General features: G+C 37.8%; 1 protein-coding gene across 3 annotated transcripts in view; it reads left to right on the top strand.

The window, feature by feature from the left end:
• BMS1 (BMS1 ribosome biogenesis factor) overlaps positions 1–26,122 on the top strand; it is a 48,336-nt gene extending 22,214 nt beyond the window's left edge. For 2 of the 3 annotated variants that reach the window (XM_047825314.1, XM_047825315.1), the window contains exons 13-23: positions 179–260; positions 15,424–15,497; positions 16,610–16,783; positions 19,321–19,509; positions 19,604–19,784; positions 19,989–20,047; positions 20,823–20,945; positions 21,882–22,029; positions 22,372–22,547; positions 24,603–24,764; positions 25,284–26,122. In XM_047825314.1, the coding sequence (XP_047681270.1) occupies positions 179–260; positions 15,424–15,497; positions 16,610–16,783; positions 19,321–19,509; positions 19,604–19,784; positions 19,989–20,047; positions 20,823–20,945; positions 21,882–22,029; positions 22,372–22,547; positions 24,603–24,764; positions 25,284–25,514 (1,599 nt within the window). In that variant the 3' untranslated portion in view covers positions 25,515–26,122. The remainder of the gene's footprint in view (positions 1–178; positions 261–15,423; positions 15,498–16,609; positions 16,784–19,320; positions 19,510–19,603; positions 19,785–19,988; positions 20,048–20,822; positions 20,946–21,881; positions 22,030–22,371; positions 22,548–24,602; positions 24,765–25,283) is intronic. The other variant, XM_047825316.1, reaches the window with a different exon arrangement.
• The last annotated feature ends 689 nt before the right edge of the window (positions 26,123–26,811 follow it).

The following is a 26,811-nucleotide window of genomic DNA, read 5'->3' as shown; positions in this document are numbered from 1 at the left end:
TTATCTCTGTGGTTATACTATCTACATCAAAGATAAGGTTATCTCATTCACCCAACTTGAAATGAGAATTTCCAAAAAGTATTTAAAGGCAAGTTTTCACCTGCTACTGTTTCTTAATAGCACTTGTTTTGTTGAGTAATTGGAGCATGTCAGCTAAGTGTTGACTTTTTTGTGTAAGGTCATGAACAGTATCAGAGATTGCTTTGTGACTGGGAAGTGGGAAGATGATAAAGATGCAGCCAAGATCTTAGCAGAAGATGGTAAGTAAAGGACAGTGTTCTTCAGAGAAGACTGTTATCTATACTTTGTTTTATTCCATATCTTTAACGGTTGGAGATAATAGGCAAACGTGAAATGCTTTGGGGAATGCTGACAGAGGAGTTTATGGGTAGTATTCTGGTTCCTCTTTTTATCATGATCTTACTTTCTTCCCTTGGTTAACTGACTTACTAGATATGGACCTTGAAGAAAAGTGGGAAGCTTTCCATAACTTTTATCCTGTGTTTGTTAAAAATGGATTTTTGTGTGTGTGAAAAATGTACTCAAATAACATTTTCTGTTAATGATGAAGGTAGTATACATTGTCGAACATTTAGAATACAAAGTTCATGTCATACCATAATCTCCGCCTATGTTAAAAAAACCTTTATTAATTTTTTGAGATTTTTTTCCTTCTAGTTTTTTATAAATTTAAAAATTTTCTAGTTATAATTTTTTTTTTTTTTTAATTTTTTTTTTTTTTCAACGTTTATTTATTTTTGGGACAGAGAGAGACAGAGCATGAACAGGGGAGGGGCAGAGAGAGAGGGAGACAAGAATCGGAAACAGGCTCCAGGCTCTGAGCCATCAGCCCACAGCCTGACGCGGGGCTCGAACTCACGGACCGCGAGATCGTGACCTGGCTGAAGTCCGACGCTTAACCCACTGCGCCACCCAGGCGCCCCTATAATTCTACTTTATATACACTGTGTTGTTAAATTTTTTCAAAGGTTTCATGTTTGCGATTTTATTCTATCATATCCTAATTCAGTTCACAGTTTGTCATTTAAGCAATTTACTTTGCCTGTATTATAATTAACTCTACACTGGGCCACCTTGAAATAACTCTTGGATCACATTTTTTATTTTCATAAGTTAGATTCATAAAAGTTAGAATTATTGAGTGATTTCTATGGACCACAACTGCCAAAAGCTTTTTCAGAAAGTTGTTCTTACTTATGTGCCCATAAGCAGTGTATCTTAGTACTTAACATTTTACTGCTTCCATTCAATATTGAATACCACCCATAAAAAAATGTTATTTTTGGCAGTTTGATAAAGGAAAATTGTTTCTTAAATTTATAACTGGCATTCTTTTGATTACCAGTAAATGAGAATATTTCTTTCAGATGTGTTGGGTATGGCATTTCGGTGAATTCTTTGTGTTCTTTGCTCACTTTTCTAATGGGATATATAGATATATAGATATAGATATATTTTTTTCTGATTTGCATATTAGTCTTTAAAGGATATTTATCCTTCTTCATTTTTGTGTGTTTGAGTGCTTTTAACCACTCACCTGCTTTCTGTCACTATACAGTAATTTGTACCCTCTAGAATTTTATATAAATGGAATCATACAGGATGTACCCTTTTCTGGCTAAGTTCTACTCAGCATAATTATTTTGAGATATGTTCATGCTCTTGCATCTTCATCCCTTTTTATTGCTGAATACTTAATTTCTTTTCATTAGTGAGTAATATTCCATTGTATCATGCACTGCAGTTTATCTGTTCACCTGTTGGTGGACATTTAGGCTATTTCTGGGCTTTGGCTATTGCAAATAAAGCTACTGTGAACATTCTTACACAAGTTTTTGCATGAACAACTGCTTTGATTTCTCTTGAGTACATATCTCACAGTGGGTTAAATGGATATGGCAGATGTATGTTTAATTTTTTAAGAAATAGCCAAATTGTTTTTCCAAGTGATTGTATCATTTTGTATTGCCATTAGCACTTTATGAGACTTCCAGTTATTCTACATCCTTGCCAATACTTGATACAGTCTTTTTAGTTTTAGGTATAGAATGATACCTCATGGTTTTATTGTGTATTTTCCTAATGACTAATGATATTGAGCATTTTTTTTTTTTAATTTTTTTTTTCAACGTTTATTTATTTTTGGGACAGAGAGAGACAGAGCATGAACGGGGGAGGGGCAGAGAGAGAGGGAGACACAGAATCGGAAACAGGCTCCAGGCTCTGAGCCATCAGCCCAGAGCCTGACGCGGGGCTCGAACTCACGGACCGCGAGATCGTGACCTGGCTGAAGTCGGACGCTTAACCGACTGCGCCACCAAGGCGCCCCGATATTGAGCATTTTTGTGTGCTTATTTTCCATCTGTTTCTTCTTTGGTGAATGTCAAACCTCTTGTCCAGTATTTTAATCTATTTAATTTCTTTAACTCATTTATCACTTGTGATTTTAATTATTTTTGCCCAGTGTGTAGTTTATATTTTCATATTTAAAAAAAATTTTTTTTTAATTTTTTTTAATGTTAATTTTTTTGAGAGAGAGAGAGAGAGAGAGAGAGAGAGAGAGACAGAGTGTGAGCAGAGGAGGGGCAGAGAGAGAGGGAGACACAGAATCCAAAGCAAAGCTTCAGGCTCTGAGCTGTCAGCACAGAGCCCAGTGTGGGGCCCAGACTCATGAACCGCAAGATCCTGACCTGAGCTGAAGTCAGACGCTTAACCAACTGAGCCACCCAGGCGCCCCTAAAATACAAATTTTTTTTAATGTTTATTTTTGAGAGAAGGAGAGAGAGAGGGAGGCACAGAATCCAAAGCAGGCTCCAGGTTCTGAGCTGTCAGCACAGAGCCTGATGTGGGGCTTGAACTCACGAAGCATGAGATCATGACCTGAGCTGAAGTTGGGTGCTTAACCAGCTGAGCCACCCAGCCACCCCTGTCTTTTCATATTTTCAACGGTGTCTTTTGCAGAACAAAAGTTTTTGATTTTGATGAAGGACATATTATTTTTTAACGGACTGTGCTTTTGATAATGTATTTAAGAAATCTTTGCCCCACTCAAGGTTGTATATTTTCTTCTATGACTCTTACAGTTTTAGGTTTACATTTAGTTCTGTGATCCATTTTGAGTTAATTTTTTATGTGGTATTAGGTATGGATCAAGGTTTCCTTTTATTTTTGCTTATGGATATCCACTTTTTCTAGCACTATTTGTTGAAGACTGTCCTTTACCCACAATGAATTGCCTTTCATTGGTTGACCATATATGGGCAAGATTTCTGGGCTCTGTTCCATTCATATATTTGTTTATTTTTATAGCAATACTACACTGTTATATATAGCTTAACTTATTTTTATTTATTTATTTTTAAAGTTTATTATGTTGAGAGAGAGAATGAGAACACGAGCAGGGGAGGGGCAGAGAGAGGGAGAGAGAGAGAATCCCAAGGAGGCTCTGCACTGGCAGTGTAGAGCCTGACACAGGGCTCAAACCCACGAACCATGAGATCATAACCTGAGCTTGAAACCAAGAGTTGGATGCTTCCCCGACTAAGCCACCCAGGTGTCCCTGCACTATTACAGCTTTATAATTAATCTTGAAATTAGGTAATTTAAGTCTTCAAATTTTATTCTTTTTCCAAAGTTGTTTTGGCGATTTTGGGTCCCTTGCACTTCCATTTAAGTTTTAAGATGAGCTTACCCATTGCTACCAGAAAAAAACCCTGCAGTTTTGATTGGGATTTTGTGGAATTTGTAAAACAATTTTGGGGAAATTGACATTTTAACAATATTGAATTTTCTGATCTATGAACATAAGTAAATCTCTCCATTTATTTTGTTTTTTAATTTTTTTTTAATGTTTATTTTTGAGAGAGGCACAGAGTGTGAGTGGGGGAGGGGCAGAGAGAGAAGGAGACACAGAATCCAAAGCAGGTTCCAGGTTCTGAGCTGTCAGCACAGAGCCCGACACGGGGCTCGACCTCATGAACCATGAGATCATGACCTGAGCCGAAGTCAGCCGCTTAACCAGTTGAGCCACCCAGGTGCCTCTGTTTTTTAATTTCTTTTAGCAGTGATTTTAGGATGCCGTTCTCACTTATTTCTTAACAAATGTATTCCTAGATATTTTGCATTGTTATTAATATTTAAATGATATTTTAATTTTAGTTGGCACTTATTTGTTATTACACGAAATGGCTGATTTTTGTATATTAATCTCCTATCCTGCAACCGTGCCAAATCACTCATTTATAATGCAAAGCTTTTTTAATATATATTTCATATAGATAGATTTCTTGTATCTTGTATTGGGTACTGTATAGTATAAGACCACAACCTGTGTATTAACGTTGATAACATCTGCTGATCTATATAGATTTCCCCAGTTTTACTTATGCTCATATGTATTGTTTGTGTGTGTGTTTAGTTCTCTGTATTTAGTTCGTGTAGGTTTATGTGTCTACATACAGTTACCAGACAGAACATTTCCATCACCATAAGGATACCTTGTATTACTCCTATAAATACATTTAGCTCCTTTCTGTCACCCATCCCCAAGTTCTGACCCATCAGCTACTTACCTGTTTTTCATTTCTACAGTTTTATAATTTTTAAGAATGTTAAATAGAATCATAGAATATGTAACTTTTTATGATTGATTTTTTTTTTCCTTTTCATCATAGTTCCTAGAGAGGTCCATCCAAGTTGTTCCATGTGACTGTAGTTCATTCCTTTTTATTGCAGAGTAATATTCCCTGATAAGGATGTAGCAGTTTGTTTAACCGTTCACCCACTGGTGAAAGTACCTCTGGGTTGTTTCTAGGTTTTGACTTTTGAGAATTGAACTGCTATGAACATTTGTGTACAGATTTTTATATAAATATAAACTTCCTATTTTTCTGGGATGAATGCCTAAGAATACAGTTGCTGGGCTGTATGGTAATTGCATACTTAGCTTTATAGGAAACTGCCAGAGTAGTTGGGCTGTTTTGTATTTCCACCAGCAATATATGAATGATCCAGTTTCTTCACGTCCTTGCCAGTATTCAGTGTCCTATTATTTATTTTAGCTAATCTGATAGTGATTTCACTGTGGTTTCATTTTATATTTCCCTGATGGCTAATGATGTTGAGCATTTTGCCATTTTTGCTGCATTTTATAATTTGCAATGTATTCTTTTACAAAATATTTGTGGATGTCTTTTGCCCTTTTCCTTACTGGATTTTTTTTTTTTTTTTTTTTACTGTTGAATATTGAGAGTTCTTTATGTATTTTATTCCATTATTGGATATGTGGTTTGCAGATGTTTTCTCCTAGTGTGTAGCTTATCTTTTCATTTTCTTAATATAGTTCCTTTCACAGAGCAAAACTTTTTAATTTTGATGAGGTCTAGTTTATCATTTTTTCACTTTTAGGAATAATGTCAAGTCCAGGAATCATTTTCTATTCCTAAATCCTGAAGCTTTTCTCCTATTTTTTTTTTTTTAAGCTTGTTTATTCATTTTGAGAGAGACAGAGAGAGAGCGTGAACAGGAAAGGGACAGAGAGAAAGGGAGGAGAGGGAGAGTCCCAAGCAGACTGCGTGTGGTCAGTGCACAGAGCCAACGCAGGGCTCAAACTCACAAAACCATAAGACCGTGGCCTGAGCTGAAATCAAGAGTCAGAAGCTTAACTGACTGAGCCACCCAGGCGCCTATGTTTTCCAAAAGTTTTAAACTGTTCTTTTCCATTTATGATAGTGATCTATCTTGATTTCTTTATAAAGTGTGAGGGTTAGGTTAAAGGTTATGTTTTTGCCTGAGGTGTATATTCCTCCAGCATTTTTTCTTTCATTTATTTGCTTTTGCACCTTTGTAAAAAAATTAGTTGAGCATCTTTGGGTTTATTTCTGGGTTCCATTGATTCATGTGCAGTCCTTCCACCCATACCACCCGTATCTTTGTTACTGTGATTATGTAGTAAACATTAATAGTGGGTAGAATGATTCCTCTCACTTTATTCTTCTTTTTCAAGATTGGTTTATCCTTGGGCCTGTGACTTTGTGTATAAATTTTATAATCTTGTCTGTGTCTACAGAAAACCTGCTGGGATTTTGATAGGAATTGCATTAAACCTATAGATTAACTGGGGAGAATCTTTACTATTTTGAGTATTCTAATCCAGGAGCATGGTATGTCTCTCCATTTATTTGTCTTTAATTTCCTTCATAAGTATTTTGTAATTTTCAGCATCCTGATAATGAATATATTTTGATAAGTTTATACTTTATTATTTAATTTTGATTGATTTTTGTGTGCTTATCTTGTTTTGCTGAACTCACTTATTAGTTGTGAGAGGATTTTTGTTGTTGTAGATTGCTTGGGATTTTCTACATAGACAATTGTGTTATCTACAAATAGGGACAGTATCATTTGTTTCTTTTCAACCTGTGTGCCGTTTATTTTTATTTATTAATAATCATTTTGTTTGTTTATTTATTTATCATAGTAAGTGTACTCTTTAATCCCTCTCCCCCTAGTTACCTCACCTCTGGTAACTATCTGTTTGTTCTCTATCACTAAGAGTCTGTTTCTTGGTTTGTCTCTCTTTTTTCCTTTGCTTGTTTGTTTTGTTTCTTAAATTCCACATATGAGTGAAATCATATTTATCTTCCTCTGACTTCATTTAGTATTGTACTCTCTAGATCCATCTATGTTGTTGCAGATGGCAAGATTTCATTCTTTTGATGGCTGAATAATATTCCATTGTGTGTGTGTGTATGTATGTGTGTATATGTGTATATATATACATATATATACATACATATATATACATACATATATATATATACATATATATACATACATATATATATATACACACATATATCTTCTTTATCCATTTATCTGTCAGTGGACACTTGGGCTGCTTTTATAATTTGGCTATTGTAGATAACGCTGCAATAAACATGGGGTGCGTGTACCTTTTTAATTAGTGTTTCTATATTTTTTTGGTAAATACCAGCAGTGCAATTATAATTATATGTATATTAAATATATTTATATTTATTTTTAATTTTTTTATATGTAATGACTAGGATTAGTGCTAAGAGGAAATTCTGCCTTTTTCCCAATGGTTTTCACTGTTATGTATGATGTTAGTTTGTTTTTTCTCTAGATGCTCTTTATGTGTTCCATTTCTCTCTATTCCTGGTATACGGGGAGGTGCTTTTTCTTTTTTTTTTTTTTAATTATGAATGGGTAGTAAATTTTTTCTTTTTCTTTTTTTTTTTTTAACGTTTATTTATTTTTTTTTTTTTGAGACAGAGAGAGACAGAGCATGAACGGGGGAGGGTCAGAGAGAGAGGGAGACACAGAATCGGAAACAGGCTCCAGGCTCTGAGCTGTCAGCACAGAGCCCGACGCGGGGCTCGAACTCACGGACCGCGAGATCATGACCTGAGCCGAAGTCGGCCGCTTAACCGACTGAGCCACCCAGGTGCCCCGGGTAGTAAATTTTTTCAAATGCCTTTCAGTGTCAATTGATATGATCATACGAATTTTATTCATATATGAATTTTTTTCATGTATGAATTTTGATACAGTAAATTACATTGATTAATTTTTGAATTTTTTAAGATTATTTGCTTATTTTGAGAGGGAGAGAGAGAATCCCAAGCAGGCTGTACACTACCAGCACGGAGCCTGACTCAGGGCTCAAACTCACAAACCGGGATCATGACCAGAGCTAAAACCAAAAGTTGGACACTTAACTGACTGAGCCACCCAGGTGCCCCAGTTTTTGAATTTTGAACCAGCTTTGCATACTGGAATAAATCCCACTTGGTCATGATATATAATTCTTTTTTTTTTTTTAAGGTTTATTTATTTATATTTATTTTTGAGAGAGAGAGAAAAAGGCACAAGCAGGGGAAGGGCAGAGAAAGAGGGAGATGCAGAACTCGAATCAGGCTCTAGGCTCTGAGTCCACATCAAGCCCGACATGGGGCTCAAACCCACAAACCATGAGATCATGACGTGAACTGAAGTCAGACCCCTAACTAAGCCACCCAGGCACCCCAATATATAATTCTTTGTATATGTTTTTGAACTTTATTTGATAGTATTTTTTTTTTTTTTAACGTTTATTTATTTTTGGGACAGAGAGAGACAGAGCATGAATGGGGGAGGGGCAGAGAGAGAGGGAGACCCAGAATCGGAAGCAGGCTCCAGGCTCTGAGCCATCAGCCCAGAGCCTGACGCGGGGCTCGAACTCACGGACTGCGAGATCGTGACCTGAGCCGAAGTCAGACGCTTAACCGACTGAGCCACCCAGGCGCCCCTATTTGATAGTATTTTGTGAAGGGATTTTGCATCTAAGTTTATGAAATACTGGTCTATAGTGTTGTTGGTTTTTTGTTTTTGGGGTTGTTTTTTTTTTTTTGGTACCATCTTCTAGTTTGGGTATTGGAATAATACTGGCTTCATAAAATGAGTTGCAAAGTATTCCCAATTTTCTATTTCCTGGGAGAGATTGTATAGAATTAGAATGTAATTTTTTAAGTATTTGGTGTAATCTGTAGTGAAAAGGTCAGGGCCTGGAGATTTCTTTCTTGGCAGTTATAATGACAAATTTTATTTCATTAATAGTTATAGGATACTTTAAATAATTTAGTTTATTCCATCTTGTCCAAATTTTGCTGTCTGGTTTTCAAGGAATTTCGAAGGCTTTGGGGAAGTGGAAGTTTCATTAAGTGCCTTCTCCAAGAAGCTAGCTTGGGTATTATGAGTGGGTAGTAATCCTAGTGTTCATCCAATAACCTTTCAATAGCTGCAGAATCTGTTGTGATAATCCCATTTTGTTCTGTTTTTTTGTTTTTTTGTTTGTTTGTTTTAAGTGTGTTTATTTATTTTGAGAGAGCAAGAGAGCACAGGCAGGGGAGGGGCAGTGAGAGAGGGAGACAGAGAATCCCAAGCAGGCTCTGCATTGCCAGTGTGGAGCCCGACATGGGGCTTGAACTCACAAACTGTGAGATCATGACCTGAGCCGAAATTGCCAGTTGGATGTTTAGCTGACTGACTGAGCCACCCACATGCCCCCATTTCATTCTTGATACTGGTGATTTGTGTCCTCCTTTTTCTTTGTCAGTAAGGTTTATTAATTTTGTTGATTTTTTTTTCAAATAATCAGCTTTTGGTTTCATATCTGTGTTCCAGTTTTTAATTTTGTTGGTTTCTGCTCATGTCTTTATTATTTCTGTTCTTTGCTTGTGTTAGGTTATTTTGTACTTTTCAGTCTGCTTAGATTATTGGTGTAAGACCTTTTCTCATTTCTGCTGTGAGCATTTAGTGCTGTAAATTACTCTCTCAGCATTGCTTAATTGTTTTGCCCAAATTTTCTTATGTTGTATTTTCGTTTTCATGAATTTCCTTTGAGACTTCTCTTTGACTCGTGCATTATTTAGTGTGTTATTTAACTACAAAATGTTTAGAAATTTTCTTGTCTTTCTGTTACTGATTTTCAATTTAATTACATTATATTATAAGAACATCCCCTTACGATTTCAAATCTTTTACATTTGTTTAGATTCACTTTATTACCCAGACCGTGCCCTGTGTTGGTAGATGTTCTGTAGGGACTTTAAAAATTGTTGGGTATAGTGTTCTATATATGTCAGATTCTGTTAGGTTGGTTGTATTGTTTAAGTTTTCTATATCTTTGGTGATTTTTTAAAAGTTTATTTTTGAGAGAGAGAGGGAGAGAGAGTGAGTGTGGGAAGACCAGAGAGAGAGGAAGACAGAGGATCTGAAGTGGGCTCTGCACTGACAGCAGAGAGCCCGATGTGGGGCTCGAAGTCTCAAATCACAAGATCATGACCTGAGCCAAAGTCAGACACTTAATTGACTGAGCCACCCAGGTGCTCCATCTTTGGTGATTTTCTGACTAGTTTTATCAGTTGCTGAGAGGAGGATGTTGAAGTTTCCAAGTATAATTCTGGACTTACCTATCTCTTGCAGCTCTATCAATTTTTGCTTTTTATATTTGAGGTTCTGTTTGATGCACACACATTTAGGATTATTATGTCTTTCTGGTAGATTGATCCTTTTATTGCTATGTATTATGGTCACCTCCTATTTACCCCATTGGTGAGGGAGAGATTCCCACTCTAGGGTTATGGAAAAGGCCAAACACACAGCACCTGACAGTGGACAGATGTGATTGACAACAGTTTATCAGTCACATATGCTCACAGCCTGAGGGAAGAGAACACTGCATGCCACACAGGGGTTGAACAACCAGGGGGCTTTGAGAGGCAGGCTTTGCACCTAAATAGCATAGGATGACGATTGGTTCCCTTGAGGTGATGTAATTAATGTGTTTGAATAAATTCGTGGGCTGGCAGAGAGGTGAAGTGAAATGTATTAGGTTGAGGAGTAGGTAGGGTGCAGGTGGTCCAACTGAAAAAGAACTAACAGGGTGGGGAGCCTTTCTTGTAGGGCAGGAACATGGCTGGCAGGCCTGCTCACAGCTAAGTCTTTGAGACCCTGTGAGGCTCAAAGATGTCAAGGCAGCACATGAAATTTTAGGTCTTACAGTTCAGTTAAGTCCTTCTTTGGCCCTGATCCTCTTCTTTGCTCCGAAGTTTATTTTATGACATATTAATATAACCATTCTTGCTTTTTTTAAAAGATGAGTTGCATGGTATATCTTTCTCCATTATTTTCAGCTTACTTGGGTCGTTAAATCTGAAAGGAATTTCTTGTAAATAGCATATATAATAGTTTTATGTGTTTCTGTCCTCTCTGTATTTGTCTGTATTTTGATTGGTACATTATGCCGTTTACATTTAAGGTACTTACTGGTATGTAATTGCTTAAGTCTGATATTTTATTTTTTTTCTTGAGAGAGAGCATGCGAGTCGGGGAGCAGGGCAGAGGGAGAGAGAGAATTTCAAGCAGGCTCCACAGTGAGTGTGGAGCCTCTGTATAGGGCTGGATCCCACAACCCTGGGATCACGGCCTGAGCCAAAATCAAAAGTCGGACGTTCAACTGACTATACCACCCAGGTGCCCTGATTTTGTTGTTTGTTTACTCTGGCTTTAGTTTTTCTATTTTTTTCTGTTTTTCTTCTGTTTTCATTTTCTTCCCTCTATCTTGATATGTTTTCAGTGTTTTTGAGAGTATCTTTTTGTATAGTTTTTGTAGTGGTTGCTCATTGTAATATAGTAGCCTACTAGTGCCAACATTTTACCATTTTGGGTGATATATGGAAACCTTTTTTCCATTTAGGTCCCTTTATCTTTCCTACATTTAAATATTATTGGCTTGAATATTAATGTTATAATTTTTTTTCAATCATTGAATATGATTTTAAAAACTCATAAGAAGGCTAGTTTGTTGTATGTATTTTTATTTCTGTTGTTTGTTTTTTCTTTTTTTCCTGATGGTCCCAGATTTCTCCTTTTATAATTTCCTTACTGTTCAAGAACTTTCTTCAGCCATTTTTCAAGGGAGGTCTGCTGGTGATAAATTCCTGTAGTTCTCCATCTGAGAATGTCTTTTCCCCCTCTATTTCAGAAGGGTAGTTTCACTGGATGTAGAATTCATAGCAAAGCGTTCTTTTCTTCAGCACATAAAAAATATTGTACCACTTCCTCTGGCCTTCATGATTTCAGAGGAGAAAAGCACTGTCACTTTGATGGTGTGCCTCTATAGGTAATCTGTCATTTCTTTCTAGCTGCTCTCGAGATTTTATCTTTGCTTTCCGTTTTCAGAAGTTTGGTATAGATGTCATTGGATTTACTCTGTTTGAAATTTTCTCAGCTTCTTGAATCTGTAAGTTTATGTCTCTTACCAAATTTGAGAAGCTTCAATCATTATTTCTTTCAACCCCAGTATCCTTGTGAGATCTCATAAGTGGTGGATCTTTTGTTTCTGTCCGACAGGTCCGTGAGGCTCTATTCATTTGTTTTTTGGTTATTTCCCTCTGTGTTGTTCAGACTAGGTGAATTCTGTTGATCTAGCCTCAGGTTCTCTGGTTCTGTCCTCGGTCATCTCCACTCTTACTATTGATCCCATCTAGCAAGCTTTTAAATTTCTTTCATTGCATTTTTCAGTTCTATAATTTGTTTGGTTCTTCAGTTTCTTTGCTGAGATTTTCAGTTTTGGGGTTGTTGCCATAAGATTTGTAGTTGCTTGATGAAGCATTTTTGTAATGGCTTCTGTAAGATTTTAGATAGTTTCAACATCTGATTCATTTTAGTGTTGGTGTCAGTCAGTTAGTTGTCTTTTCACATTATACTTATAATTTTCCCAGTTTTGGGTATGACAAAGTGATTTTCTATTGTGTCCTGCACATTTAGGTTATTACGTTAGGAGACACTTGGTCCTGTGTAATTTTTTTATTTTGGCAGGCAGTCATCCTGTTTGGGTTTAGTGCGCAGGTCCTGGTGTACTTTGTGGACTGTGGTTCTAATGACAATTTGATTTTAGAGCCTTTGTGGTGCTATTTTGATCTGCTTAGTTTATCTTATGCCATTGGTCTCTCTGCAGGTGCTGTTTGAGAGGACAGAGGAGCTTCCTCAGTCTGGGCCCCCTGGTTTGGCTAGGTAGGGGAAGGTTGTCTTGGCTTGTGGGGCAAGTTTGCTTGCTGTAGGAGGATCTTTGCTGGTCCTGCCTGGGCACACGTTGTTTTTAGATGAGGGAGGAGAGTCTCAGGCCTGGCAGAATGTCCCTTTGCCAATAGCCCTTGGCCACCTAGTGTATCTTGGTGTGGAGGAAAGGAGATTCAAGCTCTTCAGGGAAGGTGAACACTTCTCATCACTTATTGTTAGTGGGGCTCTCAAAGCACTTCTTTGCCAGTGCTGCCTCGTTTGTCCAGTGTTGCTGAGATCCAAATTTGTCTGGGGTAGGAAATGAGTCTATCTGGTCTACCTTCGGTTGCTAGCTTGGAGGTTGGGAAACAGTGGCTCTGAGTTGCCTTTCTGTGGGTGTAGTGAGCTACTGGTCATTATGTCATTCCTCTGGTCCTGGGGACCCTCGCCAGCTCTCTGTTTCTTTCTACCTTTCAGAGTACTTTGGTTTTCCTTAGGCTCTTGTGTTATTTCTGGAGTTGGTTATACTTAGTTGGGAGGAACAGAAGAAAATGTCTATACTATCTTTTCCAGACCAGAAATCCTTGGTGGTATTTTGTTTTGTTTGCATTTTAATTCCAGTATGGTTAACATACAGTGTTATATTAGTTTCAGGTGTACAATGTAGTGATTCAACAATTCTGTATATTATTCAGTGCTCACCATGGTAAGTATGCACTTAATCTCCTTCACCCTTTTCACTTACCTCCCACTCACCTCCCCTCTGGTAACCATCTATTTGTTCTCTCTAGTTAAGAGTCTGGCTTTTGGTTTGTCTCTTTTTCCCCCTTTATTCATTTGTTTTGTTTCCTAAATTTCACATATGAGTGAAATCATATGGTATTTGCCTTTCTCTGACTTGTTTCACTTAGCATTGTGCTCTCTAGATTCATTCATGTTGTTACATATGGCAATATTTCATTCTTTTTTATGGCTGAATAATATTCCGTTGTATATTTATACCACATCTTCTTTATAAACATCTATTGATAGGCACTTGGGCTGCTTCCATAACTTGGCTGTTGTAAATAATGCTACAATAAACAAGGGGATGCATATTCCTTTTGAATTAGTATTTTCATATTCTTTGGGTAAATACCCAGTAGTATGGTTACTGAATCATATGGTAGTTCTATTTTAAATTTTTTGAGGAACCTCCATGTTGTCTTTCTAGCTTGCATTCCCACCAACAGTGCAAGAGGTTCCTTTTTTTATACATCCCCACCAACACTTGTTTCTTGTGTTGTTGATTTTAGTCATTCTGACAGGTGTAGGGTGATAATTGTGGTTTTTGATTTGCATTTCCCTGATGATAAGTGATATTGAGCATCATTTCATGTGTCTTTTGGCCATCTGTTTGTCTTTGTAGAAATGTCTATTCATATCTTCTGCCCACGTTTAATTGGATTATTTGTTTTCTTGGGTGTTGAGTTGTATAAGTTCTTTATATATTTTGGATACTAACCCTTTATTGGATATGTCATTTGCAAATATCTTCTCCCATTCCATAAGTGGTCTTTTTCTTGGTTGTGGTTTTTATTATAACTGGTGAAGGGAGAATTGACAGCTTCCTGATATTGAGTCATCTTTTTCAAATATATGGTAATCTATATTTGTTTAGTAGATAACATTAATAACACCTACTTAATTAGGTCATGTTGAAGAATGTAGTTAAGACATGTGAAACAGTTAGAGTAGTGCCTGGTATATACAGCACTTGAAAGTGTTAGCTAATGTTATTCCATGTGTTCCTTGGTAGCATATTAACGCTTTTTTAAATTTTTAAAATAAAGTTCCAGCACATTTCTCTTTAGGCTCATTACTAAGTATTTTATCCTTTTTTTGTTTTTATTACAAATGGAATCTTCTCATCTATTGTATCTTCCTTGGCTCTTTGGTTCTTTGCCTCTTTTTTATATGAAAATGTTTTATCTAAATACTGCTTCCTGAAGGAGTTTCAGTATCTTTTTCTTTTAAGGATAGGACCCAGAGCTAAACTTAGAGTTCCAAAAACAAAAGGATGAATGAATTAATGAGCTTTTCATGTGGTTTGGCACTGTTTTAGCTACCAGTCTTACTCTAAAGGCTGTATTTTATGTAATCTGAGACTTTTCCTAGATATGTCACTCATTGTGCTGTGTTGATCTTACTTTCAGACTCTTTTTCCCATGTGGGATTTATTAATCAAGCCATGTTTTTTTCATGTCACTTTTGGGTTACTATTGGTCTTGGGGACTCACCTGCAGGGTAATCCACGCGTCTCTGTGTACATCTCTGCTACAGAGTGTTTATCACGTGTGTTCGAAAGATCGCTCTTGGTTAAGTGAGCTATTGAAGTAAAGTAAGGAAATGCGGGTGTCCATTTGCTTCATTTAAACAGGTGATGAAAGTGGTGCCTGGGTGGCTCAGTCGGTTAAGTGTCCGACTTCAGCTCAGTTCATGATCTCACAGTTTGTGAGTTTGAGCCCCATGTCAGGCTCTGTGCTGACAGCTTGGAGCCTGGAGCCTGCTTCAGATTCTGTGTCTCAGTCTCTCTCTGGCCCTTCCCTACTCAAGCTCTGTCTCTCTGTCTCTCTCTCAAAAATAAACATTAAAAAAAAAATTTAAACAGGTAATGAAATACTGATAATTTAACAAGAAAAAGAAGGCTATGTATGTATAGGATTCTCCTGGGGTGTGTAGCAATAAGAAGGGTAAAATTGAGGTTTGGGCTTCAGAGTGCACAGTGCATGTGGTAATGCTAGAGTGTCACTTGCTGGCCCTATTCACAGAGGATTTATTTGGATATTCTTTTCCCAGAAGAGCTCTATGGTGACTTTGAAGACCTGGAAACAGGGGATGTACACAAGGGAAAACCAGGCCCAGATACTCAGGTATGACTTTGCCGTGGCTGGCTGTGAATTATGGTCCTTGATCTGTGGTCATTATGTTCTGAGAGAGGCCCATATTAAGAAATGCACATCTTGGGGCGCCTGGGTGGCTCAGTCGGGTAAGTGTCCGACTTCAGCTCAGGTCACGATCTCACGGTCCGTGAGTTCGAGCCCCGCATCAGGCTCTGGGCTGATGGCTCAGAGCCTGGAGCCTGCTTCCGATTCTGTGTCTCCCTCTCTCTCTGCCCCTCCCCCGTTCATGCTCTGTCTCTCTCTGTCTCAAAAATAAATAAACGTTAAAAAAAAATTATCATTAAAAAGAAATGCACATCTTACTTACTATCTGTGTAGATTACAGAGTGGATGGATTCCTTCCTAAAAATATGGAGGTTGTGAATAGATCAAAGTTGTTAGTTATTCTTGATCTTTTGGGTGACACCTACTACCTCTTGTTATCATTATAATTCTTCAGTCATAGAAGTTTATCTCCCAAGTCACTGTCTCTCTCTCTCTACCATTCCTTTTGCCATCATTCTCTTCTTCTTAAATTTAAGTACCATTTAAAATAATTAAATCCCTATTCTCCCCAATATTTCTTTAGAACAATTTCTGGGGAGCATCTGGGTGGGAATACTTGTTATTTTTATTTATATTTGGCATTCCAGCCAGATGAAGGAGTGACAGTTTATTGTGCTGCAGATGCCTAAATGCCTCTTGTAGCAGTACATGTTTTTTAGAGCCAAAGTCTGTGTTTTTTGTTTTGTTTTGTTGTTTTGTTTTCATGATGACCACAACCAAGATTTTTGCAGCTCGGATAGAACTTTAAAAATCTGGGGCGCCTGAAGGGCTCAGTTGGTTAAGCATCTGACTCTTGATTTCAGCCAAGGTTATGATCTCATGGTTCGTGCTGGCTATGTGCTGACTGTGGAGCCTGCTTGGGACCCACTCTCTCCCTCTGTCTCTGCCTCTCCTGCTTGTTCTCTCTCTCTCTCTCTCTCTCCCTCTCAAAAGAAATAAAATAAACATAAAAAAAAAGAACTTTAAAAATCTGCTTTAATGTTTAAAGAAAAGATCTCCACAAACTTTTACAACTGTTTCTCTTATGGAAATTTAAGATTGAAGATGTAGAAGAAGTTAAGGAAGAAATTGACCCCAATGCAGAGGAAAGTGCCAAGAAAAAGCATTTGGATAAAAAGAGAAAATTGAAGGAGATGTTTGATGCAGAATATGATGAAGGAGAAAGCACATATTTTGATGATCTTAAAGGAGAAATGCATAAACAAGCACAGGTAAGAAAACTTGGTTCTTATCAGCTTCATTTCAAGGCTATAGTACAGTATTGTGAATATGTAATTTTGTTTAGGTCTCTACTCCCTGACCTGCTTCTGTGCCTCCTGTTTGGACTCTTGGGTCAAGCTGCAGATGAGTGTTTATTCATGTGATCATCTGATAGTTTCTTCAGTCACAAATGGACCAGAAAGATACCAGTGTCTATTTTGTACCAAGCATTGAGGTAGCAAAAATGGCTAAGATAGGCTGCAACTGTTGAGGATCTCATAGTGTAGTGATTTATTTATTTAAATACAAGCATTGCTGTAGCATTCTGATTACTGCTCCCTGGAACCATAATTAAATAATTTGAATGGGCAGGTGATTCTTGTACATACCAGTCTTATGCATGTACCAATGCTCTCCAGGGAAGCTAAATACTCACCTTGGGCAGAGTTCACAGGATATTTCAAGTGTCAGGTCAGATGTGGAGATAAAGGGAGCATATGGAATGCTGAAAAGGAGATAATCTGGCCCTCCTACCTGCTATGCTAAACAGACTGAGCTGATGAACTCACTCTGAAGGACACACAAAGATGTGTGTGCAGGTGATGACAAGTGTTTGAATTGCGCTTTGACAAGGGTGGGGGGGTACTAAGAATGCCTTTAAGCTAGAATATACCCTAATACATCTTATACAGGTTAAATAATGTGATTTGTAAAAATGTGGTCAGCAGGCTTTGCCCAACCTAGGCCTTCATCTATTCAAGTACCTCCTGGTTAGCCATTAATGTGTAGGTTCCAAGTCTGTACTGACCTTTGATAGAAGTAACTAAGTCATGTAAAGCTAGTTCTGAAGTCTTTGCTTCAATTCATTTATTACTTAAAATCACCTAGAATCTTGTAGGCCATTGTAAAGGACTTTGAATTTTTTATGCTGAGTGAAATGGGGATCAATGGGGGTTTTGAACAGAGGAGAGATATGTGTGACCTGCTTACCTTTGAAAGCATTGCTGTGGCAAGAGTTCAGTAAGATTAAGGTGACTCACACTGTGGGGTGGGGCGGTGTGTGGCATGGAGGAAAAAGAGTCAAATTCTGGGTATACTTTTGAAAGGTGGATTAAAGGTAGATTGAGTGTGGGGTGTGTGAGAGGAAACAAGGATGACTTACTGGAAGTCGAGTTGTCAGTAAGATAGGAAAGCCTCTAGTTGGTGCAGGTTTGTCCAGGAAGGTGAAGTTTAGAGCTGTTTGGTTTGAGATCTGTCGCAGACAAGTGGAGCATCAAGTAGTCAGTGAGGAGCTCTGGAAAGAGGTTGGGGCCAGGGACTCAGATGTACAGCCCTTAGCATCTAGATGCTACTTAAAGCCATAAAATGGATGGGATGACCTGAGGAGTGAGCATGGAGACAGGAGAGAGGACGGGCACTGACAGTGGCTGCTCCATTGTAAGAGACCAGCTGGAGAGGAGGAAGCAGCAGTGGGATTGAGCAGCGCTCAGGAGATAGAAGACATCTAAGAGAACATGAGGTATGCTGGAAACTGCTGTGGAAAGAGGGATACATTATCTTAAATCCTGCTGATGTGTTAACTGTGATGAAGACAGGATTGACAACTGGGTTGGGAATGTGGAGGCCTTACATGATTTTGGTAAGCATTGTTATGGAGTGTGGGTTAAAGACCAGTTTGGGGAGGATTCAAAAGAATGGGAGCAGAGGCTGGAGGCCATGACTATAGAAAAATTTTGGGCCATTTTACTTCAGAGAGAAGCAGAGAAATGGGGCAATAGTTGGAGAAAGAGTCAAAAGAAGGTGTTAAGACGGGAGAAATAACAGGCAAGACCTGTTGGAATAAAAGTGAATGATAGCTAGTATTGCAAATGAAGTTTGGCATTGAATAGAGGCACAGATAAATAAGCTATAACGGCTGCCCAGTAGAACTTTCTGTGATAATGGAAATGTATATCTGTGCTGTCTTGCATTGTAGCCACGAGCCACGTGTTGATACTGATCACTTGCAATGTGACTATTGTGACCGGGAGACTGAATTTAAAGTTTTTAATTTTAATTAATTTCAGTAATATAATAAGTTATAGATATAATAATAACAAGCTATAATAAAAGGCTGAATGGGGGTGTAAACCCTGGTAGAGGAGTTGACTGTGGAAGTTCTTTTAGACTACTTAGATCCTGAGTGAATTAAGAAACAGCAGCTGAGAGTGAGAATGAGGGAGGAGATACTGGATATTCAAAGAAAGGAAAAGTGTGAAACAATTGTTTGCAGAGTAAGAAAAGAAAGAAGTTAAGAGTGTTCGCTGACCAGCATGAAGGGCTGCTTTCAGAGTTGTTTGCATTTGCTGTGCTTGGAGTAGCAAAGAAGAAAACAAACCGTAAAGATAAGAGTGCATGTTATTTTTAATAAGGATAAAGCGTAAATGATTCTGTCCATGTTCCTCTATTGAGAAATTGCTTGTCTTAAAAATGTTAACCTTACATTTATTAAGATAACAGCTATGTGTTTTTTTTTATTGTCCCCCCCCCCCCGCCCCCCCATATATAGCTTAATCGAGCAGAATTTGAAGATCAAGATGATGAAGCCAGAGTTCAATATGAGGGTTTTCGACCTGGGATGTATGTTCGAATTGAGATAGAAAATGTCCCCTGTGAATTTGTGCTTAACTTCGACCCCCATTACCCAATGATTTTGGGTGGTTTGGGCAATAGCGAAGGCAATGTCGGATATGTACAGGTAGGTACCCTTTGCTGCATGCTTGACAATTGGGGCTCTTTGGATGTACTTCCACCAATAATCTTATTGAAATTGAAATCTCTTCTCCCCTCAGATGCGTCTGAAGAAACATCGTTGGTATAAGAAAATCCTCAAGTCCCGAGATCCAATCATTTTCTCTGTGGGGTGGAGGAGGTTTCAGACCATTCCACTCTATTACATCGAAGACCACAATGGGAGACAGAGGCTTCTAAAGTACACTCCACAGCACATGCATTGTGGAGCAACTTTTTGGGGTAATATGCTACTAGAATAACCTGCTTATAGATTGATTTAAACCGTTTACTCGTTATCGTTATAGTTTTGCTTTTCTCCATTAAATCTCAATTCATAAGATTTTTCTTTCTCTTTTTTTTGGATTGGAGTACACATTTAAAATAGAATCCAAAATTTGTGATTCACTGTATTTCTTTTTTTTTTTTTTTTCTATTTTCTTTAAGGTCCTATTACTCCACAGGGAACTGGGTTCTTGGCAGTACAGTCTGTTAGTGGCATAATGGTAAATATCTTGAATGTTTTATTTTCCAGATTATGTTTGAGGAATATATCTTAAATATGGAATATGTACATGAAACTTTAAGTTGCAGGTGACATGTTTTTAGTATTTATAGTAAGCTTCTCTTTGCTTTTAGTTTTCCTGTGTCTTTTTAAGTAAGGTGTGGGAATGGAGAAGGGAGAGGTAGAAGAATTATTATGGTACTGATAACATTTTATATTTGTATGCATTTTTTGGACTTATTTTTCTAAAAATATGTAAGTGGTGCTCACCATGTACTAAGCATTGTACTCGGCTCTAGGGATATACCGGATGCCAGGTAGACATAAGACTACCCCTTGGTACTGCTTGTTTAGCAGAGTATGTTCACACAGTCTTCGTTTGATCAATCAGAGTAGGTTTTATCGGCCCAGTTTGACATAAAAATTGAACAATGAGCAGATGGAATCTGCCCTGGTGGTCTAAAATTTAATTTCTTAAACATTGTAACCAGATTTTCATATTGCTTTCCATTCTGAATCAGTCATTGTTGTGAAATTACTTGATTATGAAATCACCCTCTGGAGAATATTCAAGACATCATCATTAGTTTGGCTTATTACATGTATTATAGTTTCACATTGTTTTTGCTAAAATAATTGCTTTGCATGTTCACATATTCTTTCTTGTTCTTAGTTGATTGTAAGTGAAATGCACTATGGTAATTTATTGCATCATAGAATTGTAGTTTTTCTCCTTGATGTTGCTCCTGTATTCAAATTTTGGGGATTCTTCCCAGCCTGATTTCCGGATAGCTGCCACAGGAGTTGTCCTTGATCTGGATAAATCCATAAAAATTGTGAAGAAATTAAAGCTAACTGGTTTTCCATATAAAATTTTCAAGAATACATCATTCATTAAGGTCCGTATATCTGTATATTGACGTTTATGAATGTATATTTTGTGAAAGAAGGAATGAAATACCTCTAAAATACAGTCTGATGCATTCAAAAGAGTATTGAAATCTTTTATAAACTTGGTCTTTGATATTGGTTTACTTCTTTATATTGGTTTCTGTTACTTAAGTATGCTCAGAAAAGTTTAAGATCAAGTTAACAGAGATATTTACTAATTGAGGCTATTCCTTATTCCATGTGAGACTGTGACAGAGCTAATAGTGAAAATATATAATCTCATTCACTGGGTTTTGTTTCCTGTCCTTTTGTTTTGTGTTAAGAAAAGGGGAAAATCATAGGTTTGTTAAATAGCTCGGTAGAAAAATAGACCAAGTATTTTGTAAAATACTTGTTGGCCAGGGATACAGAGAAATGGATGCTCTGTTCTGCAGTGTAACGTGGGAGGGTGGTTTGAGTGGCATTTATTGAAAATTTTATTAGTAGGGTGTTTCCATTAAAAATACAGTGTTAAGATCATAAAATATTCTTTATATAAAGTAATAATATCACCAGCATTTATCCAACACTCATTATTTCCTGAGCACGTGCACCTAAGTCATAGGATATGAGCTGCAGTCCAGCCCTGTGAGATGACAGCAGAGGCTATCTAGGGCTGTTCAGTCTAGTACATATCTTTTTGATGTTTTCTTCTACAGAGATATCAGTGATGAGCATGCTAATGAACCTACAGTAGAATCTTAATATTATTTTGGGGAAAATGAAATAGAGTTGTATTCCTTTTGACGTAGTAGTTCACTCGTAATGGGGAGAATACATTTTGATTATTTTATCACCATTAAATGAGTTGTTTTTTTAACCAAGGATTTACTTATAAAGTAGGAAGTAACATATCTGATTTTGTGTTATGTGGGTTTTTTTTTTTTTTTTTCTTATACCTGTAGGGAATGTTTAATTCTGCTTTGGAAGTGGCCAAATTTGAAGGTGCTGTGATTCGAACTGTCAGTGGCATAAGGGGACAGATCAAGAAAGCACTTCGGGCTCCAGAAGGAGCTTTCCGGGCCAGCTTTGAGGATAAGTTGTTGATGAGTGGTAAATATAATCGTGGTGTAATCATAACAGCATGTTACCGTTCACTGTTGATTTCTAGCCAGTGTGGATTCAAGGCTGTAGTTTAGGTTTTAGAAAATTGGAATCAGCTCCAGCTCTCCTCAGTTGGAGCATCTTAGGCGGTGTACTGAGTCATGCTGTGTGTGGAGCCATGTGATTCAGACCCAGTAAGAGTTTTGTGATATTTAAAATTTTACTTGGTGAAGTCTCTCTTCAAATACCATGCAACTAACTAGAGAAGTTTGGGGTGAATGTTCATTTGTTTGACAGGATCGTTACGAATTTTCTTTTGAAAATGTTCAAGTAAATTACCTCTCTTTCCAGATATTGTCTTCATGAGGACTTGGTATCCCGTCTCCATTCCAGCCTTCTATAACCCGGTGACTTCTTTGTTGAAACCAGTTGGTGAGAAAGACACCTGGTCAGGAATGCGGACCACCGGTCAACTCCGGCTTGCCCATGGTGTCCGACTAAAGCCCAACAAGGATTCTTTGTATAAGGTATGGTCACACATGTGCTCTGTAGATGGGGGTCATCCAGATGCTTTGTACATAATGTTTTTGAATGTTTTGAATTTTCAAGTAGGAAATCTAATGTTAAATTTGAATGAACATGTTGTATATTCATAGAGTATTTTGGCAAGAATGCAGGAAAGTGGTAATAGTTTTCGTGGGTTGGAAAGGAGACAGACTTTTCACTGTATACTCTTTTGAACTGTTTTTTTCCTGCCATATACATGTATTACTTTTAAAAACACTAATGTGCTAATTGTTATTGAAGCAATATGGGTGGGTTTTTTTTGAAAGTTTTAATAAACTTTGTAGTGAAGTGTTAACATGCATACAGAAAACTACACAGATCATAAGCATACAGCTCATGAATTTTAACACACCCAAAATTGCTGTCACCTGGATCAAGCAATAGAATTACCAGCACAACAAAAGCCTCCCTTATGACTGCTAGTCAATACCCCATCTCTACCTCAGAGATAGCCACTATCTTGACTCCTGACAGGTAAATTATTTCTGCCTGTTTTTTGAGTTTTATAAAATACCGCATAAACTATTTTGCCTGTTTTCTTTCATTCGGTTTTATAAGACTCATTCGTGTTCTTTGTATAGCAGGCATTCATTTGTTACTGTCAAGTAGAATTGTATTATGTGACAATGTCAGTTTTATCCATTGATGGACATTATTTCCAGTTTTGGGCCATTATAAATGCTACCCTGAATACTTACGTGTGACTTGTTTGATATACATATGCACACATTTCTTTTACATAGACCCCCCAGGTTAGGATTGCTAGGTATAGGGTATGCATGTGTTCAGCTTCACTGGATGATGCTTGTAGTATTCTGGAGCCATACCAGGTTAGATTCCCACCACCAATAGTTGCCAGTAGTTGGCGTCATCACTATTTTTTTTTTTATTTTAAGTTCTCAGTGCCTGTCAAAATCCCATTTCATTTGGATTTTGGTCTTGGAGAACTTTTATTATTTTCTTCACACGTTAATGCATTTGAAAAGATTTATTTTAATGCTGGGTATTTAATTGTTTTGTAATAAGAGGGTAGTTCAGGATGTCAGTCTGCCATTCTGCCAGAAACAGAAGTTTCCCAGTCATTACTTTTTTAATGAAATAGTTAATAATACAGTTTTGAATTATGTTATGTGAATTTCTGTTAAAATGCATTACAGGATGTGGTACCTGTTGTCTAGCTTATGATGCTTAGTCTTTTTTTCAGAATGTGACTTCTCCAAGTTCCTTCATTCTAAGCATTTTAGGTTCCTAAATAGAGGAATATTGAGTATTATCATGGATGATGTCTTTCATAGTAAATTTAAAGACGTGGCAGAAATATTCTCTATATAGTTGATGTTGGCCTTGGTAAAGACCTAGGGCACGACTTTCAACTTACTAGTATTTTTGAGGCAGCTAAGAATTTTGATCATCTCAATTTAAGCAGAGAAATTAGACTCCTGTAAAAATTGAATGCAGAGGGTGTTTGGCCTTTGTGTCATTTTAATCTCCTTTTTCTCAGCTGGCTTTCCATTAGAAACAGAATAAAGTTAAACTTTTTAATGGCAGTCAGGGATGGGGACACTTCAGCTGCTGCTGATTGGAGGAAGAACTATGACCTTAAATTCACAGAGGTTGACTGTGAAGATGAACAGCTAGATTATTCTTCTTCAGATACAAGAAACTACCTCAGTGTCCCCAAAATAAGGCGTGGGTTTTCCATTAAAAGAAACTTTGGATCTGTTCATCTGCTCTGTTGAGATTCCCATAGTTCATACCATAGACATGGACACAGTTGTTTTTTTGGAAGAACTATAAATATATTCTATGTATTTCTCTGTTTTGCAACAGAGAAGTATACATTCATTGAGGCAATCCATATTTGATAGACAATTGAATCCTCATTTCTGATGATCAGCAGACTCTGGTGTTACTGATCATATGGAAAAATCAATTCACTGAGAAGATTTTAGGCAAGTTTTAAATGCATATAGAGCATCATTCAGATACATCACTGTCTTTATTTTTCTTTTCAGCCAATCATGAGGCAAAAGAAACATTTTAATTCACTGCACATTCCAAAAGCCTTGCAGAAGGCCCTGCCATTTAAGAACAAGCCCAAGACCCAAGCAAAGGCAGGCAAGATACCGAAGGACAGGCGGAGACCAGCCGTCATACGGGAACCTCATGAAAGGAAGGTACTGTCGATAATGGCTTCCTGCATCTTGCATTTAGATGTGAAAATAGCACTTTCAAGTAGCACATGTGGTGCTTCTGCATTCTCATTTTTCATTGGGAAAGGGTAAGGGCCAGACTTATTCAAGGCACTAGCACCAAAATTTAGAGGAGAGGCCAGAATCCATTTCCCTTTTGTTTAGTCATGCTGTGTCTTACACATTTTAATGGGGGAGTAATGGAAGCATCCAGCTGGCAAATCACTGTATCGTAGTTGTCCATAGTATCCAGAGTGATAACAGAGGTGGTTTTGTGGTGAAAGCCGTTATTTAGGTATTTTGCTCTAGATATGCTCCTATTTCTGCTTCCATGCAAATTATGATGTCCTAGTTCAGGGTAAATTTTTCCTAGGTTAATGTTCATTTGGATCATGGATTGCTTCTAGTTTTGATACATCAGCTGAGGTGTTTAGGCCCCTGGAAACTTAGAAGGAAAGCATGCTGTAAGAGTATTCTGATGCTCATGGGTTTTGTCCTTGTCAGATCCTTGCACTGCTGGATGCTCTAAGTACGGTGCACAGTCAGAAGATGAAGAAGGCCAAGGAACAACGGCATTTGCACAATAAAGAACACTTCAAGGTGAAGCAGAAGGAGGAAGAAGAGAAACTGAAGCGACAGAAGGACCTCAGGAAGAAGCTTTTCCGAATTCAGGGTCAAAAAGAAAGGAGAAATCAGAAGTCCAGCCTGAAGGGGTCTGGGGAGCCATCAAAATGAGCTTTAAACAGATAGTCTTTGCATCTGCAGAGGTGGATGGTTTCAAATACTACAGTACCTGTAAATGACAGCTGGGCACTGGAGCCCAAGGAAGACCCCTTTGTTGGATATGTTGCCCAGACTGTGCCTTTGAGAAGAGAAATGGAGACTCAGCTGATAGGACGCCCATTCATTCTCAGAGCCTAGGTTGTGTCAAGATTTAAAGCAATATTATTTATGGTTTTGTAGATTCCTTCACATTCCTCTTACCTTAGTTTTCATTTTTTGTGCTACAAAAATATTACTAAAATACTTAATTTTGGCTTAATAGTTTTCATCAGGGATGAATGCTTGATGATTGTGGATAAATTGCTGATTCTGCCATCCTCATGATGCGTCCTCCAAAGGGGAAAAAATATTAACTTGAAAACTCAGCTTTCAAATGTTAGAAAGGAGTGTATGGTTCAGTGCACAGCTGTTTCCCAGAGGCCATGTAATGGGTAATAGCGCAACAGGCTGACCTGACTGCACATAGAAGAATCCAGCTGCTTCTATTAATTTATGTTACCATATATGGGGCTAGTTTTGATCTGTTAAAACAAATTAATAAAAAAATATTTTAAAATTTTCTCAGCTTTCATTTCTTACATGGTAAAAATTGATAGATACAACCCACTTGCAGAAAAACTCTTTGAAGTCCTTCAGTCATTTTTAAGAGTGTAATAAGGATCTGGAGATCCAAGCCCTAAACTACTCCCTTCTGAGGTGACCACCTGTGCTGCTCACTATGGTGTATCCAGAACCGAATGCTATTGGTGCCAGGCATCTTACAGGAGTACAGTAAGTGCAGGGATGAATTAATTAAATTCCTGCTCTATCACTAAATGTGCTTCGATTTTTCTATAACTGCCAATACGCTGTGGCCTGGCAGCAAAGCATATAGGGGGACAGAAGGGGGGCTGCCGCCGAGCTTTCTGCCTCCTCCCTTTGCCTTGTGGAGCACACTTTACCTGCCCAAGACCCAAGGTGGCTTGCCAGTCTCAGGTGGGAGCACTTGAATGTGATAATGTGCCTTACAAACTAATTTCTGGCAAAGGTAACCGTGTAATGATATCCTGGTAGGGAACTTGTTACCTAGGTGGAGCTATTTTACCATCATCTTAAATTTCTTTTCCTTTCGGTGGGCTTCTGACGGAAGAGAGAACTGAAGACTGGCCTGGTGCACAAGGCTGGCTCAAATCAAGGATGCCCATCCCAGCCCACGAGACCTTCTGCCCTCCACTGAGGGTAGGCAGTGAGAACCCCAGCCTGGAGGGCC

This window comes from Prionailurus viverrinus, chromosome D2 (genome assembly GCF_022837055.1).
Source record: "Prionailurus viverrinus isolate Anna chromosome D2, UM_Priviv_1.0, whole genome shotgun sequence".
NCBI classification, from domain to species: domain Eukaryota; kingdom Metazoa; phylum Chordata; class Mammalia; order Carnivora; family Felidae; genus Prionailurus; species Prionailurus viverrinus.
This window is presented reverse-complemented; position numbering and strand designations above follow the sequence as displayed.